Source organism: Lycium barbarum, chromosome 1, assembly GCF_019175385.1.
Source record: "Lycium barbarum isolate Lr01 chromosome 1, ASM1917538v2, whole genome shotgun sequence".
Taxonomy (NCBI): Eukaryota; Viridiplantae; Streptophyta; class Magnoliopsida; order Solanales; family Solanaceae; genus Lycium; species Lycium barbarum.
The window spans coordinates 1,307,626-1,328,972 of record NC_083337.1 but is presented as its reverse complement, the minus strand read 5'-3'; the positions used below and the strand labels follow the sequence as shown (position 1 = coordinate 1,328,972).

General features: G+C 36.4%; 2 protein-coding genes across 3 annotated transcripts; one reads left to right on the top strand and one right to left on the bottom strand.

Moving 5' to 3' along the window:
* The first annotated feature begins 6,608 nt into the window (after nt 1-6,608).
* Nucleotides 6,609-8,230, top strand: LOC132628377 (histone H2A.6-like). Its single transcript, XM_060344164.1, has 2 exons — nt 6,609-6,881; nt 7,650-8,230. Exons 1-2 carry the CDS (start codon nt 6,693-6,695, stop codon nt 7,860-7,862), a joined length of 402 nt encoding a protein of 133 aa, XP_060200147.1. The 5' UTR covers nt 6,609-6,692; the 3' UTR covers nt 7,863-8,230.
* Nucleotides 8,231-9,245: 1,015 nt separating this feature from the next.
* On the bottom strand, nt 9,246-20,586 carry LOC132628370 (formin-like protein 5). Of its 2 annotated transcripts, none has more exons than XM_060344156.1 (7): nt 18,773-20,586; nt 16,006-16,684; nt 14,072-14,852; nt 13,322-13,524; nt 12,038-12,273; nt 10,254-11,103; nt 9,246-9,621 (listed from the first exon to the last, which is right to left on the bottom strand). In XM_060344156.1, the coding sequence occupies exons 1-6, from the start codon at nt 18,929-18,931 to the stop codon at nt 10,255-10,257; spliced, it is 2,907 nt and encodes a 968-aa protein (XP_060200139.1). In that variant the 5' UTR covers nt 18,932-20,586; the 3' UTR covers nt 9,246-9,621; nt 10,254. The 2 variants fall into 2 exon arrangements, with proteins under 2 accessions (XP_060200139.1, XP_060200142.1); XM_060344159.1 differs by having other exon boundaries at nt 9,246-9,612.
* Between the last annotated feature and the right edge of the window lie 761 nt (nt 20,587-21,347).

The following is a 21,347-nucleotide window of genomic DNA, read 5'->3' as shown; positions in this document are numbered from 1 at the left end:
GGTAAAGCGAAGGGAATGACCATTTTCCGAATGTATTTCGACGTACGAGTTGGTTATAAATAATATTCATGAATATTATGGTATGGAAATATTGTGGAAGGCTAGGGGTAAAATAGTAATTTCACAAAGTTCAAGAAAATTCCTAAAGGGCCAAAGTGTACATAAGAAGAAATTGGTCTTCTTTATTAATTCTCAAGAAAGGTGAAGAGAATTCTAGAAAATAAAAGAAAGAGAAAAAGAAAAGAAAACTCTAGAAAATGGAGGGGAAGGCATGTGCCCCTCACATGCATGTAGAGCTATATATATATCTATGTGGTCATCTTCTAATTGAAGAGAGTGGAAGAGAAAGAAAGAACAAGCAAAACAAAAAAAAAAAAAAAAAAAAAAAAAAAAAAAAAAGGAATTCGGCCATGGTGGCCGAATTTTAGGGGCAAGGTGAGGACCAAGGAAAATTATTTCCTTCTACTTTTCCTACCTAATGGAAGGTCCTCTACATCATGGAGTGATTGTTGAAGCAAGTAGAAGGCTTTTTGGTGTCATATACCAACCCTAAACCAAGTGGGAAGTTGAAGAGAAAGGTAAGGTTTTCATCCCTTTTATGTGTCATGGATGGTTTGTGAGTATTGTAATGTGTGAAAATGGATGGAATTCATGAAAGTGTGTGTGTTTGATGTGTGGCCGTGAAATACATATATATATATATATATATATATAGTGTATGGTCGTGTATATTGTGTATTATGATTGGAATGATGAACTAATTTTATTTAATGTTATGGTTGTTATGGTATGTGGAGATGAATAAAAGCCATGAAAATATGGATGTTGTAAGTGGCCGTGTATGGTATGTGTAATGTTGTGAGGAAAGATTGAATTAATTTCATGTAGTATGTTGTTGTTGTTGTAATGTATAGAAAAGATGGAAAATTCATGGACATATGTGTGATGGCCGAAAATGGTGTTGTTTGGTAAGCTATGATGAATCGAGTTCATGTGATATTCTAGTTGGTGTCGTTGTGGATTCCATAATGTAAAATGAGAATTTAATGATTGAAAATGAAGTTGGAATCGTTTGTAAGTTGTTGAAGGAGAATGTGACCTTCATATAGTCTTGTGTTATTGTGATTAATGTTGTCAATGTGCGGAATGTTGATGTAGTTTATGAGTTTGGAAGGTGTTGGACGAAGTTGTATGTTGATTAAAATGCTTTGAAAGTCATATGAATTGAATTGAATTGAATCGAGTTGAATTGAATTGAATAGAATTGAATGTTGAAGTGTTGCTAGAAGGAATTGCTAATATTGTTGTTGCTTTGGCCGAGTTCCATTCTCGGATTGTTGTTGTTAATTGGGGCCGAGCCGTATTCTCGGGGATGGTGTATTTATAGGGGAAATGCTGCCGAAATTTCGTCAGACAAAGTGTCACTTTAAAGAATCAACTTCTAAAGGCTCTAATCAAGTTTTGGTAAACATGACCAATTCACAGATTTTGGCGAATTTGGAACGTGAACTTGGAGTTGCATAAGGAGCGGAAGAGGTATGTAAGGCTTCACCCTTCTTTCTATGGCATGTCTTAGACGTAATATGTTGGGTATGAGCCTCGGGGATAACCCTACCCTCCGGAATCCGCGCCTAAAGTTTCCCCTTTTTCACTCAGTAGAATTGAATCAAAATTGTGTAAAATGTTGGAAAAAACTTCCTAAACCTCTAGAACTCGCATAAATAGGTCCCGACTACCTTAAAACCCTCACAATTGACGCCATGAAATGCAATGTACGTAAATTTGGTACGCCGCCTCATTTGACCCGAGGTGGGCCCATTGTTCCCGGATTGTCCTTATTGTTCCGCTTAACCTATTTTGAAGCTGAATCCAAAAGAAACCTTTGACCCTTATTCTGTTATCAAATGATAAGTACTATACCTATCCCAATGAGAATACTTCTATGATGATAATGATAATGATGATATTAGAAAAGAGAATATGTCTACGATAAGTATGACTAGAACGATTCCATGACCAAGATTCCTAGGTAAGGGATTCAATGTGAATACGAAAGTGACAAACTAGTTCTTGATTCTTATCTCTATTTCTTAGCTGTGACACTATGTTCTACGGATTTCCAGGTCTATGAATTGACGTCTATGATGCCTATGATTTCATACTATGTTTCCTCCTAGTACTATTCCTCGTTGGTAGTCTCGCCTTAAAATACTCGTTCCTTCAAGGTGAGACAAAGCGATCCCGGGTATTCCATAATATAATCGGAGGTCACCGACCTTACGTCACTCCGATGGACTCATGACTTTCCTTGGGCTCTCATGCATGCCAATTGTATGACATATGTATATGAATGTGAATATGTATATGTATATGTATATGGGGAAAGGGAAAGGGCCACTGTTATATCACCACCTGATTCAGCTGGATTTCGTCCCGGACGCGGGATTATGGGAGAGCCGGGTACGGCGTCTGTATTTGTGATATTTATATATAATATGTTGGGACACTGTTGGGGAGGGGGATGGGAGAGCCGATGTACTCGGCGTCTGTGAATGTAAATGAATGACATCGTTTTCTGAAATGTTATGTTTTCTGTATATGTAAATAAGAAGCACCGTTTTTCTGAAAAAGAAACTAAGCATGCATGGCATCCGCAGAAAGGCATTCATATGTACAGGTTACATCTGTCCCAGGATAAGCTTCATATGTCTATTCCGTTATTATTCATACTGTATATTCCCTTATTATGTTACTATTCATGCTTTACATACTCAGTACATTACTCGTACTGACCCCTCTTCTTCGGGGGCTGCGTTCATGCCGCGCAGGTACACCAGCTGAGCCACAGTTATCATAGAAGATGTTCCAGCGGAGTTGGCGGGCTCCACTTGTTCTGGAGTGCTGCCGAGTCAGAGTATATGAGCTATGGTGTTTGTTCAATGTTAGAGACTTTGCAGACAGAGTCATGAGTATAAAGTGTCAGCTTAGTAGACGACTTCACCAGTCAAAATGTTATTACGTTTCATGTCGCGGGCCCCATATGCTAATAGTCATTACTTATGGAAAAAAAAAATTGGAGAGCTTACTATGTATTTATTTCTTAATTGATACAAGAGTTTATCTATGTAATAAGAGTCAGCGGGTTCGCTCGGCTCCAGATATGGGGTCGGGTGCCCATCACACCCTAGTAAAGTTGGGGTGTGACATCTGGCCAAGTATGAAACTCAAGACCCAGAGTCATTATCAGAGTATTTTTGTTGGTATCGACGTCACTCGCGTACTTTCATAGGAAATCCTGCGCATAATGTGGATAGAGGATACCAACACATGGCAGGCAGGCATGAGGCACTGGTACGTACATTACATTCCATTAAATGTTTGATGTCTTTATATGTGTCTTAGACCACTATCAAATCTTGTAAATTTTTTTTTAGGCTTTAGGACATCAAGAATCGTACAGGTTAGCTCAGCAGACTATCCAAGATCCAACCAAGTCTAATGAAGTGAAGGAAATAGCAGAGATGTTTAGCCATATTAATACAGAGTCCATGGCTGCTGCCTCTCTGGGGACGATGTTGAGTTTCGCTCCCAATTATACACCACCGGCAGAGTATGTTGAGCCGCCTACTGTGCAAGTGCCTCGTTATCAACGTCCTAATGTACCAAGACCTGCGGCGCGTGGTAGAGGACGCCAATCAGGTAACAGACGGGGTCGAGGTCCCGTGGATCACCAGTTGGTTGATGAGGAAGAGGTTCGTTTTGATCAAGATATGCCCAGCTCAACGATGCCTGCAGCTGATGATGCATATTACCCAATAATAGATTTTATGTCCAGCTCATCGTCGTCTGCTCCCGAGGTTTAATCAGCAACGGTAATCAGAAGTGAGGGGCCTTTTCAGGCATTCGCATCGTCTGAGCCTATTAGCCTTGCAGTTATGGCCCAATAGTTTGGTGTTCAGACAAGCAGCTCTTATGGGATGACTGAGGGGCCTTTACCTGCATTCACTGGACAAAGCTCTTCAATTGGAGGAGACTGAGTTTTACCAACGTGAGTATTCTAACCACTAAAATAGCTTGTATCTTGTTTAATTTCATTAATGTAATGGCTACCTTATGTGTCTATATTATTTATTTTGCATAGTCTCCCATGACATTTGATGTTGGATCCTCACACATTCCTGTGCCGGATGTACAAGAACGACGCCGTAAAGGTCAATCTAAAGGGTCGTTTGGTTGATTAATAATGCTAAAATTTTACGCAAGGATTATTTTTCTGTTAGATATTTAATTTGTGCGCTCTCTCTCTCAATTTTTTTAATGCTAAACATTGAATAAGTGAAAGTTTAGTTGGGTTGTCAAAGTTAATGCAATCATCTACGATGGCCCGCAGATATTGAAGCAAGAAGACTTGCATCTCTACCTACAACACGAACACAAGCTTTGCTTCTGAAAATTGTGATTGAAACTTAATGACAATAATTTTCACTTTAGTGAGCTAAATTAGTTGTATTTGGAAAGAGGAAAATGAAAGGGATATTGGTATCTATACACAACCTCAAGTATTTATTGGCATAGTTTTAGGGGATATTGACATAAGTATTTGCTAGCATATCTTTAGCCGTGGAAGAGGCGGAGGAGAAAGAGTTGAAAATTTAGGGCAACAATGTGAATGTGAGTCGTGGACAGTACCACGTTCCACAAATATATATTGTAAAACGTGGACTGATACACGTTATACAAATAATTTTGTATAACGTGGATCAGTCCACGTTATACGTTTTATTTTTTTATTTTTAATTTTTTCGTGATTGTTCTGACAATGGAAAAAAAAATTCACGTTATACCCGTTTTGATATGTAAATTTTTGGCTACCCCTTTTGGTCAAAAGTTCTCAAAATTAGGCCTTAAGACAAATCTCTGCTTTAAGGCCTAACTTTTGCTTAAAATTAGGCTTATTCGAGCAAAAGTTTGCCTTATGCCTTAAGGTAGAGTTTCAACTGAAACTCTACCTATTGCGAATTCAAATTCTACTTTGACTTAACGGGGTTCAAACGCGAAACTAAATTTTTTGAATGAAAGACAAAATTAAAGACTAGTGCTTTTGAAGGACAATCGTGCAAATGACCCTTTTACCTCAACTGATGATTGTACGTGGCATGAGAAGAAGGATTATTACACAGCACAAAGTCCAAATAGTACAAACCCACCAAGGCGGTTAATATTATTATCATTTCCTGTTAGCAATGGCAACATATCACAAATACACAGTATACCATTAGTAGGTAACATATCTGTCACTTCAACGTCCCCACCAAACGCCGCAGTACATTTCTTTTCTACAACTCATAAATCCTTAATCCTTATCATCTCACCGTTAACTCCCATCTGATCCGACGGCTTTAAATCATGTCTACCAAACACGTAATTAGTACATCTTCCGTCTCAAAATGATTGTCTTAGTTTGATTTAGTATAAATTTAAAAAATAAATGAAGATTTTTAAAATATATGGTTCAAAATAAACTTTAAATATTTGTATAGCTTTAAATCATCTCATAATTTTTTTTTTTTTAAATATAGAAATGTGTCAATCCTAAGGGGTCATTTGGTGCATGTTATAAACTGAGATATTCCAGCACTAATTTTTTGTATCATGTTTGGTAGAAGGTATAAATTTATCCTGATATAAATTTATACCTTGTATCAAACAAAGTATAAAATGCATCCCATGATATAAGCTGGGATATACCTTCTTATACCACTTATCCTGAGACTATTTTATACCATCTATGGGACAAATTAGTTCCGGAATAATTTTGGCCATGCACCAAACGACCACTAAGAGTAATATCAAAACTAATACATGCATTATTTTCTCTAATACTCCATCCGGATAAAAAAAAAAGTTCACTTAATCATTTTCACACCGCTTAAGAAAATATTAACTTTTAGACAAAAATAGATAATTCGACTAAAATGTCCCTAATTAAATAGGTATTGAAATTTAATCACTTAATACTTAATAAAGGCAAATATGAAAAAATAAGATTGATTTTTTTTTATTTGCTAAGTGAACGCTCTTTTTGATAAAAAAATAAAAGTTAAGTGAATACTTTTTTTGATCTGAACAACCTTCCAGGGCAATTAGGACCCGTTTGGCCATAAAAATTATTCACTTTTTTCAAACATTAGTGTTTAGCCATGAAAATTCCAAATACAACTTCAAGTTGTATTTGAAATTTGAAAAACAAGAAAAACTTGTTTTTGACAACCAAAATAAATACATTTCAACAAAAAAAAAAATACTATTTACATTATGGTCAAACACAACTCCAACTCCAAAATTAAAAAAAAAAATGTTTTTTTTGTTTTTTTTTTTATTTCTACGGCGAAACGCGTACTTAATACGTCCAGCAATGGCAACGTCGCAAATAGAGTAAATCACTAAGGATATATCGGTCACTTCCTCTAAAAAACGCCGTGGCATCTAACTCGTAGGATGATCATCTGATCCAACGGCTCACAATCACGATCCGCGTGATCTACTCCAATTGGTCCAATTCAAAACCCCTCATCCTTATATAAACTTCAAAAACCCATCAACCTTTAACTCAATTTTTGCTTTCAATATAGAATTTCAAATTTAACCAAAATTTTGCCCCCCCTTTCTTTTACACTAATTGTCCAATTATAATGGCTGGTAGAGGAAAAACCCTAGGGTCAGGTGCTGCAAAAAAGGCTACATCTCGTAGTAGTAAAGCGGGTCTTCAATTTCCAGTTGGTCGTATTGCTCGTTTCCTTAAAGCCGGTAAATATGCTGAACGTGTTGGTGCTGGTGCTCCGGTGTACCTTGCTGCTGTTTTGGAGTACCTTGCTGCTGAGGTTAATTTCGTCATTTCTACTATTTTAGATCTTACCTAACATTTTGGAGTACCTCGATGCTGTTATGGAGTACCATGTAGTTGAGGTTAATTTTGTCATTTGTTGTTTAATTTTTTTTTTTTTTTTTTTTTTTTGTGAATTCATGATGCTAGGGTTTGGAGTTGCTTTTTATTAGGTAGATTTTAGCTAACATTTTGGAATTTGAGATCTAATTTTGTTTTGTTATTATCGGTATTAAAATCTTATTAATTTTAAATAAAATTTATATATATATATACGTAGGTACTATGCAGATAAAATGTATTATAAGATACAATTTTGTTAGGATTAATAACATTACAAATTCTTCTGAAAGTGGCAAAAAAAAATTGAAGTGCTTCGTGTTCTAATTGTCTAATTTTATGTTTTTGAGTTCAGATTATCTAATACTCCCTCTGTTTCAATTTATAAGAACTCATTTAACTGGACACGACATTTAAGAAAGAGGGAAGACTTTTGAAATTTGTTATTTAAAATAAGTTTTGAAAATTTGTGTGGCTGTAAATCATTCATAAAGTGAATTTGTTTTTAAATTAGGAAATAGGTCATTCATTTTGGTACGGATTAAAAAGAAAATAGGTTTAAATAAATTGAAACAGAGGAAGTATTATATTAATTACAATATTAATTATTTTTAAATTTTTTAAAATACAGTCTATAATAACTAAGTAGAAGCATTTTTTTTAGAAATGTTTTTTCTGTGTTTCTAATTTTGGGTGTTTGTTGCAGGTTCTTGAATTGGCTGGAAATGCAGCAAGGGACAACAAGAAGACAAGGATCGTGCCAAGGCATATTCAATTGGCAGTGAGGAACGATGAAGAACTGAGCAAACTGCTCGGAGATGTGACTATTGCTAATGGTGGTGTGATGCCCAACATTCACAACCTTTTGCTTCCAAAGAAAGCTGGTGGTTCCTCCAAGCCCTCTGTTGATGAAGATTAAAAAGCCTTAGAAATGGTTTCGTAGTGTAGTAACTGTATTGAAGGGGAGTTTTGGTGTAACTGGTAAAGTTGTTGCCACGTGATCAGGAGGTCACAAGTTTGAGCTGTGGAAATAGCCTTTTGCAGAAATGCAAGGTAAGATTGTATACAATAGATCCTTATGGTCCGGCTCTTACTCGGATCCTATGCATAGCGGGAGCTTAGTGCACTGGACTGCCTTTTAATGTAGTAATTGTATTGTTCTTTAATAGAGTTTTAAGGTTTTCCTAGTGTTTTCAAAGTAGTTTAGTAAGTAGGGGGGGTTATGTTTGTTTTGTGTATACAAATGCTGAAGCAATGAATGAAAGACCAATGTCTATTATTTTTTAATTTTCCACTCGCGTTGGATTCAGTTTTTCCTTGATACTGATTGGCATTTATGTTCATGGGAAATACCTTATTTCATATTGATTTATCTTTTTGGTTTTTCAAGCATGCTATACTCTGTTTAATCGTTGCTGATTTATTTCTTTAATGTCTGGCTTAAGTACTATTACTAAAATGGTTGGATTAAGGGGTCATTTGGTACATGAGGTGGGATATCTCATGGGATTAGTTATGCTGTTTCTATGTGGGATAGCTAATACCCTAACCACCCCTAGGCTACAATCAGTGGTTAAGTGTGGGAAGTTCTTTGTCAAGAACATGTACACTTACCTTATGCCACAATATCAGAAAGTTTCCTGGAGAAGTATTGCCCTGCAGCCAAATGTTCATCTAAGACACTTTCATCCTATGGTTAGCACTTAGCAGCTTGGAGGAGATGGGCTAAAGTTGATAGATTACTTAAATTTGGCATTAGAGTTCCCATGGACTGTGTTCTGTGATTTAGCAGTTGAAACTCTAGACCACCTTCTGTTTGAGTGTCTTGTTACTAGGGGACTATGGAATAGGCTTCTATGTTGGATGGGAATTCAAAGATCTATTGGGTGCTGGCATGCTGAACTTCAATGGTTTGTAGTTGGGCTAAGAGGATATCAGGCAGAGGTGCTATCATCAGTTGCATTTTTGCCATGACAGTGTCCACTATTTGGAGGGAAAGGGTCTGCAGAGAGATTGCTATGCACATACACATCAGAGGCAGGGACTTGAAGCATTGGAAAGCAACACTGAACAACCTGAATCATTATCCTTGATGCATAGGATTGTGGTGTGCTTTACAGAAACCAGTTGATTATTGTGCTTCTGTTTTTCAAGAAAATCTTGTATAGTCGACTAGTGATAGGTTTAGTTTTCTTTACCTTTTGCCAAGTTTGTCATTCTGTAGAGAAAATAGGTGGTCAGCACCTGTTTAGATTTGTAACTATTCACTTTGGTATCAATAAAATGTTTGCTTACCAAAAAATAAAAATAAAGTGAAGAACATTAGACACTAATTATGATGAGTAACAAAGCTAGTACCATTTCTTTTTGGGAACACCATAGATATTAATCAACAAAGCTACTCTGTTCAATTACATAAAGAAAGAATCATCAGCTAAACTGGAGAAAAAAATGAATGAGCATTTTCCTAACTACTTTTTCAGTACAAGTGGAGATTCTGGAAAGGAAAATGTGCTGAAATAGAGCCATCATCTCTGTAAGCACAGCATCTGTAGAGACACCAGTCTCAATTTAGCCTAGCAAAACTGAATTTCACTTCCCTATTTACCATGCTTGGGCTCTAAAATCATCTGACTATATAGACCAGCTTCCTTGGTTCCATCGGATCCCTGCACCAACTATAAAGAGACCAAATTTAACAGGCACATATATAACATTGACTTAACATATAAGTTTCACATACAACATATGTACTTTGTTTTATTTCATGTTCTGAAGAATAACTAATCACTCGTATGCTAAAATTGAAAGTCATAGGCAAATCCATTGATTTTGACTCCTAGAGTGATATTCAAAATGCATCATTCTGACCTTGCATGCTTATTTCTTTTTAAAAACAATGGTGTTCAGATAAGCTTGTGCACACCTCGACTCCGGTCTCCAAAGTTTAACACACATTTCATTGATCACTCGGCCACACCTTGGATGCATTTAGACTTTGCATGCTATGATTATGATATTTTCACCAATTCAATTTCCCAATTATCATATTATAGTTTGATTACTTATGTCTGCTTTTAAGATTCCAAGTTTTTAAGAAGTTGCAACTTAGGAAGAAACTACCCTATTTTATGAGTAGCGTAGTAAATACATCACCTTTAAACTCTCACTTTATATCTACTCAATAGTAATTTGTAGATTAATGATGTATCATGAACTAAAAAGTGATAAAATAACGACTACAATCAGGCAAAATTGAAGAAGCAATTAGGGAAAAACACAAAGCCAGGTCCCTTAAGTGAAGCTTTACCTCAAGGAGCATCATCATCTGAACTAGAATCATCAATTCTCCTATCCATGATAGCTGGAAAAAGCTTCTGCCGCAGATCGGCAGATGGTGTATTGGTGGACTCTGAAGCTTTACTTGCCAAATTCTCCTTCTTTGGCGTGCTGTTTAGCTTTTTCTGAGCATTTTTTACCTCTATGCATACCTTATCCAAAATTATCAGAAAATCTCGAACGATGACAAACAATCGTAAACCTTCATCTTTCCCTGCATTTCCGTGGAAATAATCACCCGTGCTTTTAACTAAAGCCATAATTCTTTTTTCTTCCTCGAATAACCACATGATGTCAACCTCAGCATTCTGCACAAAACTCTTTAGGGTCTGGTGAAACCTGTTTTCATCTACGTTCTTCATTTCCGAATTTAAGAAATCCTGTGATTTTTTTAGGGCACGAACAAGCTTGGAAACCGTGCTCGTTAAGCCGTCCGCATCCAAATTTGCAGCTTTTTTCACATTTTCGAGTTCACTACTCAAACCCGAAACAACCTGTAGACCGGTACTTCGATAATACTCCTCCGCGTCCTGAGACTGATCCTCAGGTAGATCATCAGACTTGACGCTAGACACGCTCCCTCGATCCCTCGTACGGGCAGCTCGTATACCTTCTGAACGGATTATCTCTTGAACAACAAAATGCAACAACGTAGTTTTCCCATCTATACCTTTTACATCTGATAGTTTCAGAAGCGTGTCGAGTTTAAACGCTTGAGCACCGCCACGAAATGTCCCATCATTCATACGGTTGCCGGTTTTCAAAACAGCTTCAAGGAGCTTGTGAAACAGCCTGCTTTTCCGAAGTTCCGTGCAAGCAGCCTGAAGCATAAAAGAAGATGCACCAAACACCAATGTGAGTATAACCATAGAAAATATAGGAATTTTGAGGTTATAAATGTAAGGTGCAAGAGAGATGTCGCAAAGATATACTCCCTCTGTCCCAATTTATGACACTCTTTCCTTTTTAGTCAGGCCCAAGAAAAGTGATACCTTTCTATATTTAGTAACAAATTAACTTTAAACTTCCTATTTTAGCCTTAGGTGATTCATAGCCATACAAATATCCAAGGGGTTGTTTTAAACCAAAAGTTTCAAAAGTCTTCCTTACAATCTTAAACTCCGTGCACACTCAAACATCATACATAAACTGGGATGGAGGGAGCATTAATTTTAACGTGTACACACATGGTGGTATTTGCATGCAATGACTTTCTTCAATGCCCTCTATGAAACCATATAATAGACCAGTTGTAGTGAAGTAAGTCTTGTGCTATCTATCTGCTTCCAAAATCTACCCGTTAGAACTCACTAGGTTGTTGGTCGGGATCTCTATTATAGGAGGAAATTGCAATATATGTCACAAAAGTAGATGAGACATTGTTAATCATAGCTGAAGAACTGCTCGTAGCAACATATTGGAATAAATGACATCCATACAACTCATTGGTTCATTTGACAAGTTGACCTAGATTAAAATTTCAAGCGCCACTCAACCAAATTCCAAGTATATAAAGTGTTTGATTGGGCCCGGAGTTTAAGAAATAAAGGAAGACTTTTGAAACTTGTTGTCTGAAATAAACCATAGACATTTGTGTGGCTATAAATCATCTCATTAATGGTAAAATGAAAATTTTTAAGTCAAATTATTTTTAATTAAGGAAGTATACCATCCTTCTTGGAACAAATTAAAAAGGAAAGTATGACACATAAATTGGAACATAGGGAGTATTAAGTTAGGAATATTCTATCTCACCTCCAAGGTAACAAATGATTCTTTAACCGTTGATGTCTCCTCCTGAAGACTGCACATAAAAAGCAAGGATTCTAGCCTCTTGAAGGCGAATGGAATATCAACCAAGACTTTCAGGAACCGGTCCGCGGGCCCAAGCCTAGAGAGATCCCCATTGTAGAGCCTCAACTTCAATTCTTCGTCGGTAGTTGGTGCCATCTTAAGCAAAGTTTGAAGAAGTTCAGGAGGAAGCTCATTTCCTGGGTCAGTATAAAACATTAGTCTTTGCTTTCATAGACGCAAATGTGCAACAAACCAATATTTCCATTTCCAGGAAATGGCACCCAAGCAAAATATCAATCTTTTTTTAAGGCAAGATTTTAAGTGACCAATATCAATGGATACTACATACTCCTCTCTTTCCATATTACCTAAATTCTTTCTTTTATCACCTATATTGAATTGACGTCACCCCTGCCTGTAAAACGAAAAACTTTTCCGTTTCCAAGAATTCAATGTATCAATACCATATAAACTCATAATATAAAGTAACCATTTCACTTTTCACATTTTGGATACTTTTACATCTATCTCTACTATGATGATCCATTTAAACTTTCTTCTCCTAATCTCTATGGTGGTAACTATCATCTCTATTGTGACAAACGGGGTAAAACATAAAAGCAAACTCATGTAACGGGTAAGCATCGATTACTTTTTTCTCGAACATTTTGACAACCAACAATATAATCGAAAAAGAAAAAATCTTTTTGAGAAGGATGAAGAGTGCAAGTAAAATCGAGAATCATCTTCTTCTTCTTTTTTTAAACAACGGTGGTCGAGCTTGCGCACATCTCAACTATTCTACCACTACTTGCCACCTCCAACAAGCATTATTACCGAGTGATTTTGCCCACTAAGGCTTAGACAAATGGAAAGAAATCACCTAGTATTTTGTCTCTGCTCGGAATCACTAGAGAATCATTATAATAATAATATAAATTTTTTATAGGACTTCCACAGAATTTTCTTTCTTTTCAGAGGGGGATAGACGATTAAAAGTAGTTGAACACAATTCTTTCATTGAGTAGCCAAGTAAGAGAATAACAAGGTGAACAGTGAAAATCAAAAGAAAATGAGCAGAAAACATCTTAAAATGCTTTTCTTCGACTAAACAGCTAAAGTGATACATTCAGAAAATTTCTACAGTTCATTTGATTGCACATGATAGGGTTACAAAGAGTATCAATTTTAGTGTTTCTTAATCTTGATATATTAAAGGAGAGAAGGCAAGGAACGGAAAATCACCTTCTTTAAGGGCATCACAAACTTCTTCAGTTGTCACGTTTAAGGCTTTAAGAAGAATAGATAAATTCTGTGCCTTCTTTTGATCAATAATTTGAATATATTGTTTGGAAGCATCTTGAAACGCAGAATCCTTCTTTTGACCATTCTTGTCTTTATCAGCATGAGCATATCCAAAGAGACTCTCTATCATATCTTCATCAAATCTGTTGAAAAATATTCACCCATTCATTTACTCAATCAAAAAAATTACAGAGCAAGAGAAAATGACAAAATGGTCCCTTGTGTTTGATGGCAGGTTTTGGTCCATTAAGTATGCAAACAGTTTTGGTCCTTTCAGTTTGCCAAAAGTTAACACTTCTAGTCTCCATCAAATACTTAACAATTTATGTTCGTTAGATTTGACGAAAATTGGGGGGAAAAAAAGAGTTAACCTTAAGGCTTAAACACCAAGATAGTTGCACCAGACTCTAGAAATAAATCAGAAGTAGCAAAAACTACAAAAATTGTACCTCTGTATGTGAGTTCCCGCTAATATCCTCTTTTTTCTTTTTTTTTTTCATAGTATTCGTCAAATCTAATAGACAGAGTTCGGAAATATTTGACTGAGACAAAGTGTAAACTTTTGACAAACTTAAAGGACCAAACCGTTAAGTGCATACTTAAAAGATTTTTTTGAACCTACCCTCAAACACGAGGAATTTTTATCATTTTCTCCATAGAGCAACATCAAGCAAGAAAAAGTACACTTACTGGAAAGATCCTGATTTGATTTGATGCCAAACCATTGAATGGTCAGGGTTTGCTAGAACCTTATCCCAGAAGAAAGGCTTTAGCTTCGTTTTAGAAGCATCAGTGCCTGATCCCTCAGTTGACGCACTAGAGGATGCATTTGATCCAAGAGGTGAAGGTCGAGGTGGCTTCAACCCTGTAGGAGGAGGACGAGGTGGAGTAACACCGGGGCCCGGAGGCGGTGGTGGACGAGGACCAGCCTTTGCACGAATAGGTATGGGTGGTGGAGGCGGAGGCCCTGGTGCAGGAGGACGTGGACCGCCAGATGAAGGCGGGGGTGGTGGTGGAGGGGCAGGACTAGCAGGATCTTCAAAAGGATTCACCCTACGAGGAGGAGGCCCCGGTGCAGGAGGACGTGGACCGCCAGATGAAGGTGGAGGGGCTGGACTAGCAGGATCTTCAAAAGGATTCACCTTACCAGGAGGAGGCCCTGGTGCAGGAGGACGTGGACCGCCAGATGGCGGACCGATATTGGCTGCCTTGGCTGGAGTAGCAGGATCTTCAAAAGGATTCACCCTACCAGGGGGAGGCTTAAGCGGTGGCTGTCCATGCATTCCCATCCTTCCAGGTGGTACTTGTGCAGAATTACCTGCTGCGGCCACAGCGATGCCAGTAACAGTTCCCAAAGGGATCTCACTTTTAGAACCATTAAGAACGTTCGGTTCCATGTAGTAATTTTTACCCATTTTATCGTGGGAATCATCACTGACTGAATGATTACCAGCAGTACCGTGTACTGAAGCTGAAAGATTGAAGTCACAGAAACATCAGTATACCAAAAGCCAAAATCAATATATACTTCCTCCGTCCCAATTTATGTGACACTCTTTCCTTTTAGTAAGTCTCAAAAAGAATGACATTTTCTATATTTAATAACAATTTAACTTTAAACTTCCGAACCCTCAATGAGATGATTTATAGCCACGCAAATATCAATGTCAGAAGTCATCCTTTATTTCTTAAACTCCATGCCCAGCAGCTTCACATAAATTAGGACGAAGGGAGTATTATATATATATATACAAGAGTAGCGGTGTTCACGGTTTGGTTTAAAACCGATCCAAACCGAAAACCGAACCAAACCTATTAAATAAATCGATATTTACTTGGGTTGGGTTTGGTTTGGTTTTAAATTTTTAAAAACCGATAATATTTGGTTTGGTTTTGGTTTTACTAAAAGTAAACCGAAGAAAAAACCAAACCAAACCAAACCGACAATATTTTATACATAATTTTTATAATTATATATATATATATATATACAATATATTAATTTTTATAAATACTTTTAAATAATTTATATAGACCCTTGTGGTCCGGCCCTTCCCCGGACCCCGCGCATAGCGGGAGCTTAGTGCACCGGGCTGCCCTTTTTTAAAATAATTTATATACTTTTTAAGCAAAATTTTATTTATCTCTAATAGGCTAATGAAATTTATACCTTAAGCCCATTTTTAAAAAGGAATCCATGAATTCAAACTCATTTATTCAACGAAACAGCTATGAGATATACCTAGATTTATTTTTGGTATTTCTTATAAAGTTTATTGACTTAACTAAAATCATAAATCCTAAGAAATTTTCTCCATAGTGGAAGAAAACTATAGCTACCACAATAAAAGGGTAATAACAAATTATAAGTTGAAAAAGGATAGAATATTACTCCTAATTGTAGGAAAATCATGAAAGAGAGAAATAGTGTTAGTTTTTTTAAAAACCGAAAAATTGACCCAAACCAAACCAAACCGACTACAACCAAACCGATGGATATGTATTATGCTTAGTTTGGTTTGATTTTAATAATTTTAAAAACCGATTAGATTGGTTTGGTTTTGGTTTTAACTCAAAACCGACCCATGAACACCCTATACTGTAACAGGGAATAGAGAATGTACCAGCAGAATAGTCGCTTATGCTTAGGCTAAGAAGAGGCCTCTCGTCATTTTTCCCCTTTCTGTATCCAACCCCACAAACCTTGCAATAACATATAAAAAAGAGTGCAACAACAATAAATGTAACTGCAGCAGTCACAAGAACTGCAACCAAAACTGTCTTAGTGTTGCTTTTTCTATTATTTGATTGACCATCCGAAGTAGATTTTCGACTAGTGGAAGACTGATCACTAGTAGGAGCAGAGCTTTTGCTTGAATCATTGTAGTCTCGAGGAAAAAATGGCTTTGTAGGAGGATGAGCAGGTGGCGCAGAATTGGGAGTTTCAGAAATAGAAGTTGCTGGAGCAGGAGCGGAAGCAGAAGCGGGAGCAGAAGCGGGAGCAGGAGCATCTCCAACCTGAAGCAATTCACGCCGTCTAGGTGTGCCGTACCAGGAAAAGAGGAAGTCCGTGCACCTGGTATACCATGTAGGTGAATGCTTCTCCTCTCCAGAAATTAGAAACAGGAGATTTTTCTTCACTAAACAACCCATAAGGGCTTCCATATTGACTTGTTTCTCTTTAGTTTTAGTTAACGATCTTCTGTTAGAAAGGATTCCGTGGCTCCCACTAAACTCAAGATCTTCAACAGCTTCATTCGAATGTACCAACCCTAGCCTACAGTTCAACCATAACTCTTCAGCCTGCAGCAAAGATTACAATCAGAACTGAGCATGAGCAAAGCAAACAAAGGTGCTCATGACACACACACATATATTATTTATACTGTATGTATGTATGTCATGCAAGATAAGAGTAATTGTAAAATGTTTTTTTTTAATAATTGCAAAATGTGAATGCAAAAGAATATAAAAAACCATAACTAAACAGAGCATATGAAATAAAAATCATATAAGTCTAGTTCAAATACCATTTTAGAATGGCATAATACATAAACTGGCCCTCAAACTTCAAACTTGGCCTCAGCTGGCAAGTATGTCTTCCAACTTTGGGTGTGCATAAGTAGGCACCTCAACTTGTATAAAGTTGAACACGTAAACACAAATGCTGACGTGGCACATGAATTTTGGAGGTGTCTAGATGATCATTTTGTAAGTTGGAGTGTTCAACTGACTAAGTGGAGACAAGTTGAGGTGCCTACAGTTTAAGGGCTCTTTATGTATTATGCATTTTAGAATCAATCTACTTCAAATGCCAACAACAACATACCCAGTGAAATCCCACAAAGTGGGGTATGGGGAGGGGTAGAGTGTACGCAACCATTTTAAAAAAATTGATATACATGTAAAAACGCTGTTTTAAAATTTTATTGACTATTTTTCTTAATAATTTCTATTTTTAAAATACAGGTAGCGCCAAAGCCAACTTGCGCGATCAAATTTCTAATTTCTTATACACGTAATCGAAAAAAGAGAAATTCATTAATGGTGTTTCGTTAACGATTAATATGTCACTTTGTCAAAATGTGATTGTTGTCTAGTGCGCCTCTCAAAGATAGAATCAATGGGCAATGAGACACATGCCTTACTACCTTAATACCTACACTAAAGCGCCATCTAAACGAGGCGAAGTGCCCTACCAAAGCTTCATCTAGCTCTAGGGCTTAAGCAAGCCTTTAACTACATAGGTTGCAAGACGAGAAGATTTGTAGGGATTCACAATGCTATAGTGATGAGAACTATAATGAAACGTGGAGTCAGAGCTTTAGCAAGCAATGAGGGTATAGTACAGTATATTTGATTTTGGTTTTCCTTTTTAAAGTCTTATTTGGGAATTCTCTTCTTCAATTATTTTTTTTGGTAAAGAATTCTCTTCTTCAATTATAGGTCATAAGGAAGGTAGGGCGGAGACCAATATTTGAATTCAAGTCACTCTTTGCTAGGTGCTCCTCTTTAAATTTTTAGTTGGTAAATAGCACACCGAATGCACCCCGTCAATGCAAAATTCATGAACTCTTTTTTTTTTTTTTTTAAATAAGGTAAAAGTTGTATTAATAGGGTGGCAAGAAGGTACTAAAAGGTTACAAAAACAACATAAAGCAAAATTTATGAACTCTTTTTTTATAAGGCAAAAATTCTATAGGGTAGCAAAGAAGGTACTAAAAGGTTACAAAGACAACATAAAGCAAAATTCGCTTACTCTTTATGTCAAGAGGGAAAAAAATGGAAAAGGAAGGAATGCACACACATGGATTGTTACCAATTTTCTTGTCTCTATAGAAGTAGAAAAATGCAACAAGGACGGAAGACAGATAGCAAAAAAGACAGAACCTTTTCATTTACCAAGTAAGAAGAGCTGACTGGTCAAGAGAACAAACAATCAAGATCCCATTTGAATGAAGTCATGCATAGATTGTTTTCTTTTTGATAATTTTGGTGTCCGGGCCAAGATACGTGTAGCTCGACTAATTACAGTACCTGCAACCAGCCACCCCACCCCCCACCCCCCGAGTATAGGTTCCGGTAACTCTGTCCATTAAGGCTTAGACAGATGGGGAGAAATCACCTAAGTGTTTTTGCAAATCATGCATAGATTGTTCACACTGTTTCACCAAATGGCATATCAAATGCTTCATTGAACATGGAAATGGAACATATGCTCATTATGACGAACTACTGCTACATATTTCTTAAAAGTGGCAGGATCAAGATGCTAATTTTTCTACGTACAAATTAAGTAAACGGTAAAAAAAACATTTAGGAACTTCAAAAACAAATGATATTCAAGCAGTGTGTAAACGTAAGTTAGCTAAAGAAGAAAGTTAGGAGTACCAATTCCTGGTTGATTCCCACAGAACTGATTTGATTGGCCAGTAAATTTTCCTCTGAGTATTTGCTTTCAGGATTTGCTGCCACTATAGTAAAAAGCACAACGATGAAAACAAATAATCGGGCTACTCCTCTCACGCCCATTTCTTCTTGAATCAGCATCAACGTAGCAGACAATGCTTATCATGAATAACTCAACATACCACAAACCTTCCAAGAACAAGAACACCAGTTAACCAAAAGTGTGTTCACCCCCTTCAGACAATTCCAAGTCTTTGATGTATTTATCACCAACCCAATTCAGGTTTTACGAAGAACACCTTTCAGATACTAAAATCACTAAACTTCAACAAGAAATCTTACTGACTCGCTAGAGCAAAAGAGTACTCACCCCTCCTGAAAATCCCACAAAGAATCAAAGCTTTGCTGTATTTAACACCAACTCAGTTCAGCTTTTGCGAAGAACACCTTTCGGGTATCTAAATCACGAAATCTTTAACAAGAATCTAAACTGACTCACTTCAAATTTTCAAGCAAAAAATTCAAGAAACATTGGCATCAAGCACCTGTAGAACCCAATAAACCAAAAGAGCTGAAAATTCCACAAAAGGTCAAGTCTTTACTGCATTTACCACCAACCAAATTCAACTTTTGCTGAAGAACACCTCTATAATATCCAAATCACAAACTTCCCAACAAAAATCTCACTGACCCACCTCAGATTTTCAAGCAAAGAACTCAAGAAACAGTAGCATCAAACACCAGACAAAACCAATAGACCAAAAGAGCTGAAAAATTCCACAAAAGGTCAAGTCTTTACAGCATTTACCACCAACCCAATTCAACTTTTTCTGAACAACACCTCTATAATATCCAAATCATAAACTTATCAACAAAAATCTCACTGACCCACCTCAGATTTTCAAGCAAAGAACTCAAGAAACAGTAGCATCAAACACCTGACAAAATCCATAGACCAAAAGAGCTGAAAAATTCCACAAAAGGTCAAGTCTTTATTGCATTTACCACCAACCCAATTCAACTTTTTCTGAAGAACACCTCTATAATATCCAAATCACAAACTTCCCAACAAAAATCTCACTGACCCACCTCAGATTTTCAAGCAAAGAACTCAAGAAACAGTGGCATCAAACACCTGACAAAACCAATAGCCCAAAAGAGCTGAAAATTCCACAAAAGGTCAAGTCTTTACAGCATTTACCACCAACCCAATTCAACTTTTTCTGAAGAACACCTCTATAATATCCAAATCACAAACTTCCCAACAAAAATCTCACTGACCCACCTCAGATTTTCATGCAAGAATGGCATCAAACACCTGACAAAACCAATAGACCAAAAGAGCTGAAAATTCCACAAAAGGTCAAGTCTTTACAGCATTTACCACCAACTCAATTCAGTTCTTTTGAAGAACACCTTGCAAATATCTAAATCACAAACTTCCCAACAAAAATCTCACTGAACCACCTCAGATTTTCATGCAAGAACTCAAAACAGTGGCATCAAACCCATAAATAGAAAAAAGAACTCAGCTTTAACACAAAAACCAACTAAAGAACTAACCTTAACACAAAAACCAACTTACAGAATCAAGAAGTAGTCAATTCAAGAAAGCAGCTTAGCTTCTAAAAAACAAAAACAAGAATAATTAATTCCAATGAATTGGTCATCAAAGAAAATATTATTGTAGTTGGGTTTTTATCAGATCGAACTAAAATAGTAAATACAATGAATTGTGTAAAGGGTGAGAAAAGGGAAGGCGCGTGAGTTGACCATGGAAATTTTCTTTGAGTGTGAAAGCTGCCAATGTTTTACTCTGTTCAATTTATCTAGAAGTGTTTTTGGTTTAAAATATATAAAAAAAAAAGGTGTACAGTAAGGGTCTTATTTTCTTTTTTTATTTGTCTCAATTTTTTTTATTTTTTTTTTATATTTAGTACTCCTTCCGTCTCGTATTACTTATCGGCTTTTTTTTAGAAGTTAACTGTACTTCTTCTGTCTCCTAATAAGTGTCACCTTAGCCAAAAACACGCATATTAAGAATCTAATAATGTAATGCAAAGTTTACTAAATTACCCCTGTATAATAAAAATAAATTGTTTTTCCACTTGAGTAGAGCATGCACAAGTAGTAAACCTTTTGACATTGGAAATCCAATAATACCAAATTATTATGTGGCTTTTTCAATCATCATTTAGATGTTACTTTAACTTGTTAGTTTTTGTATAATGGTAGAATTGGAAAAAACTAGTCAATTTATGTCTTGAATTCTTAAGGTAACACTTATTATGGGATAATTTTTTTTGGCTAAGGTGACACTTATTATGGGACGGAGGGAGTATAAACTTTGATCAACATTTTTAGATATATGTTTTCACCATATTAATAAGAATGAATTGCAACTTGTAATACTTTTCTTGTAGTTTTTGAATATCTAAATTATAATTTTAAAATATTAAATTGATCTAATCTAATTTAACTTTGAAAATTAGTCAATTTTCTCGAAAAGCGAAACTGGACAACTAATATGGGACAGAGGGAGTAAGTTGACAATTCA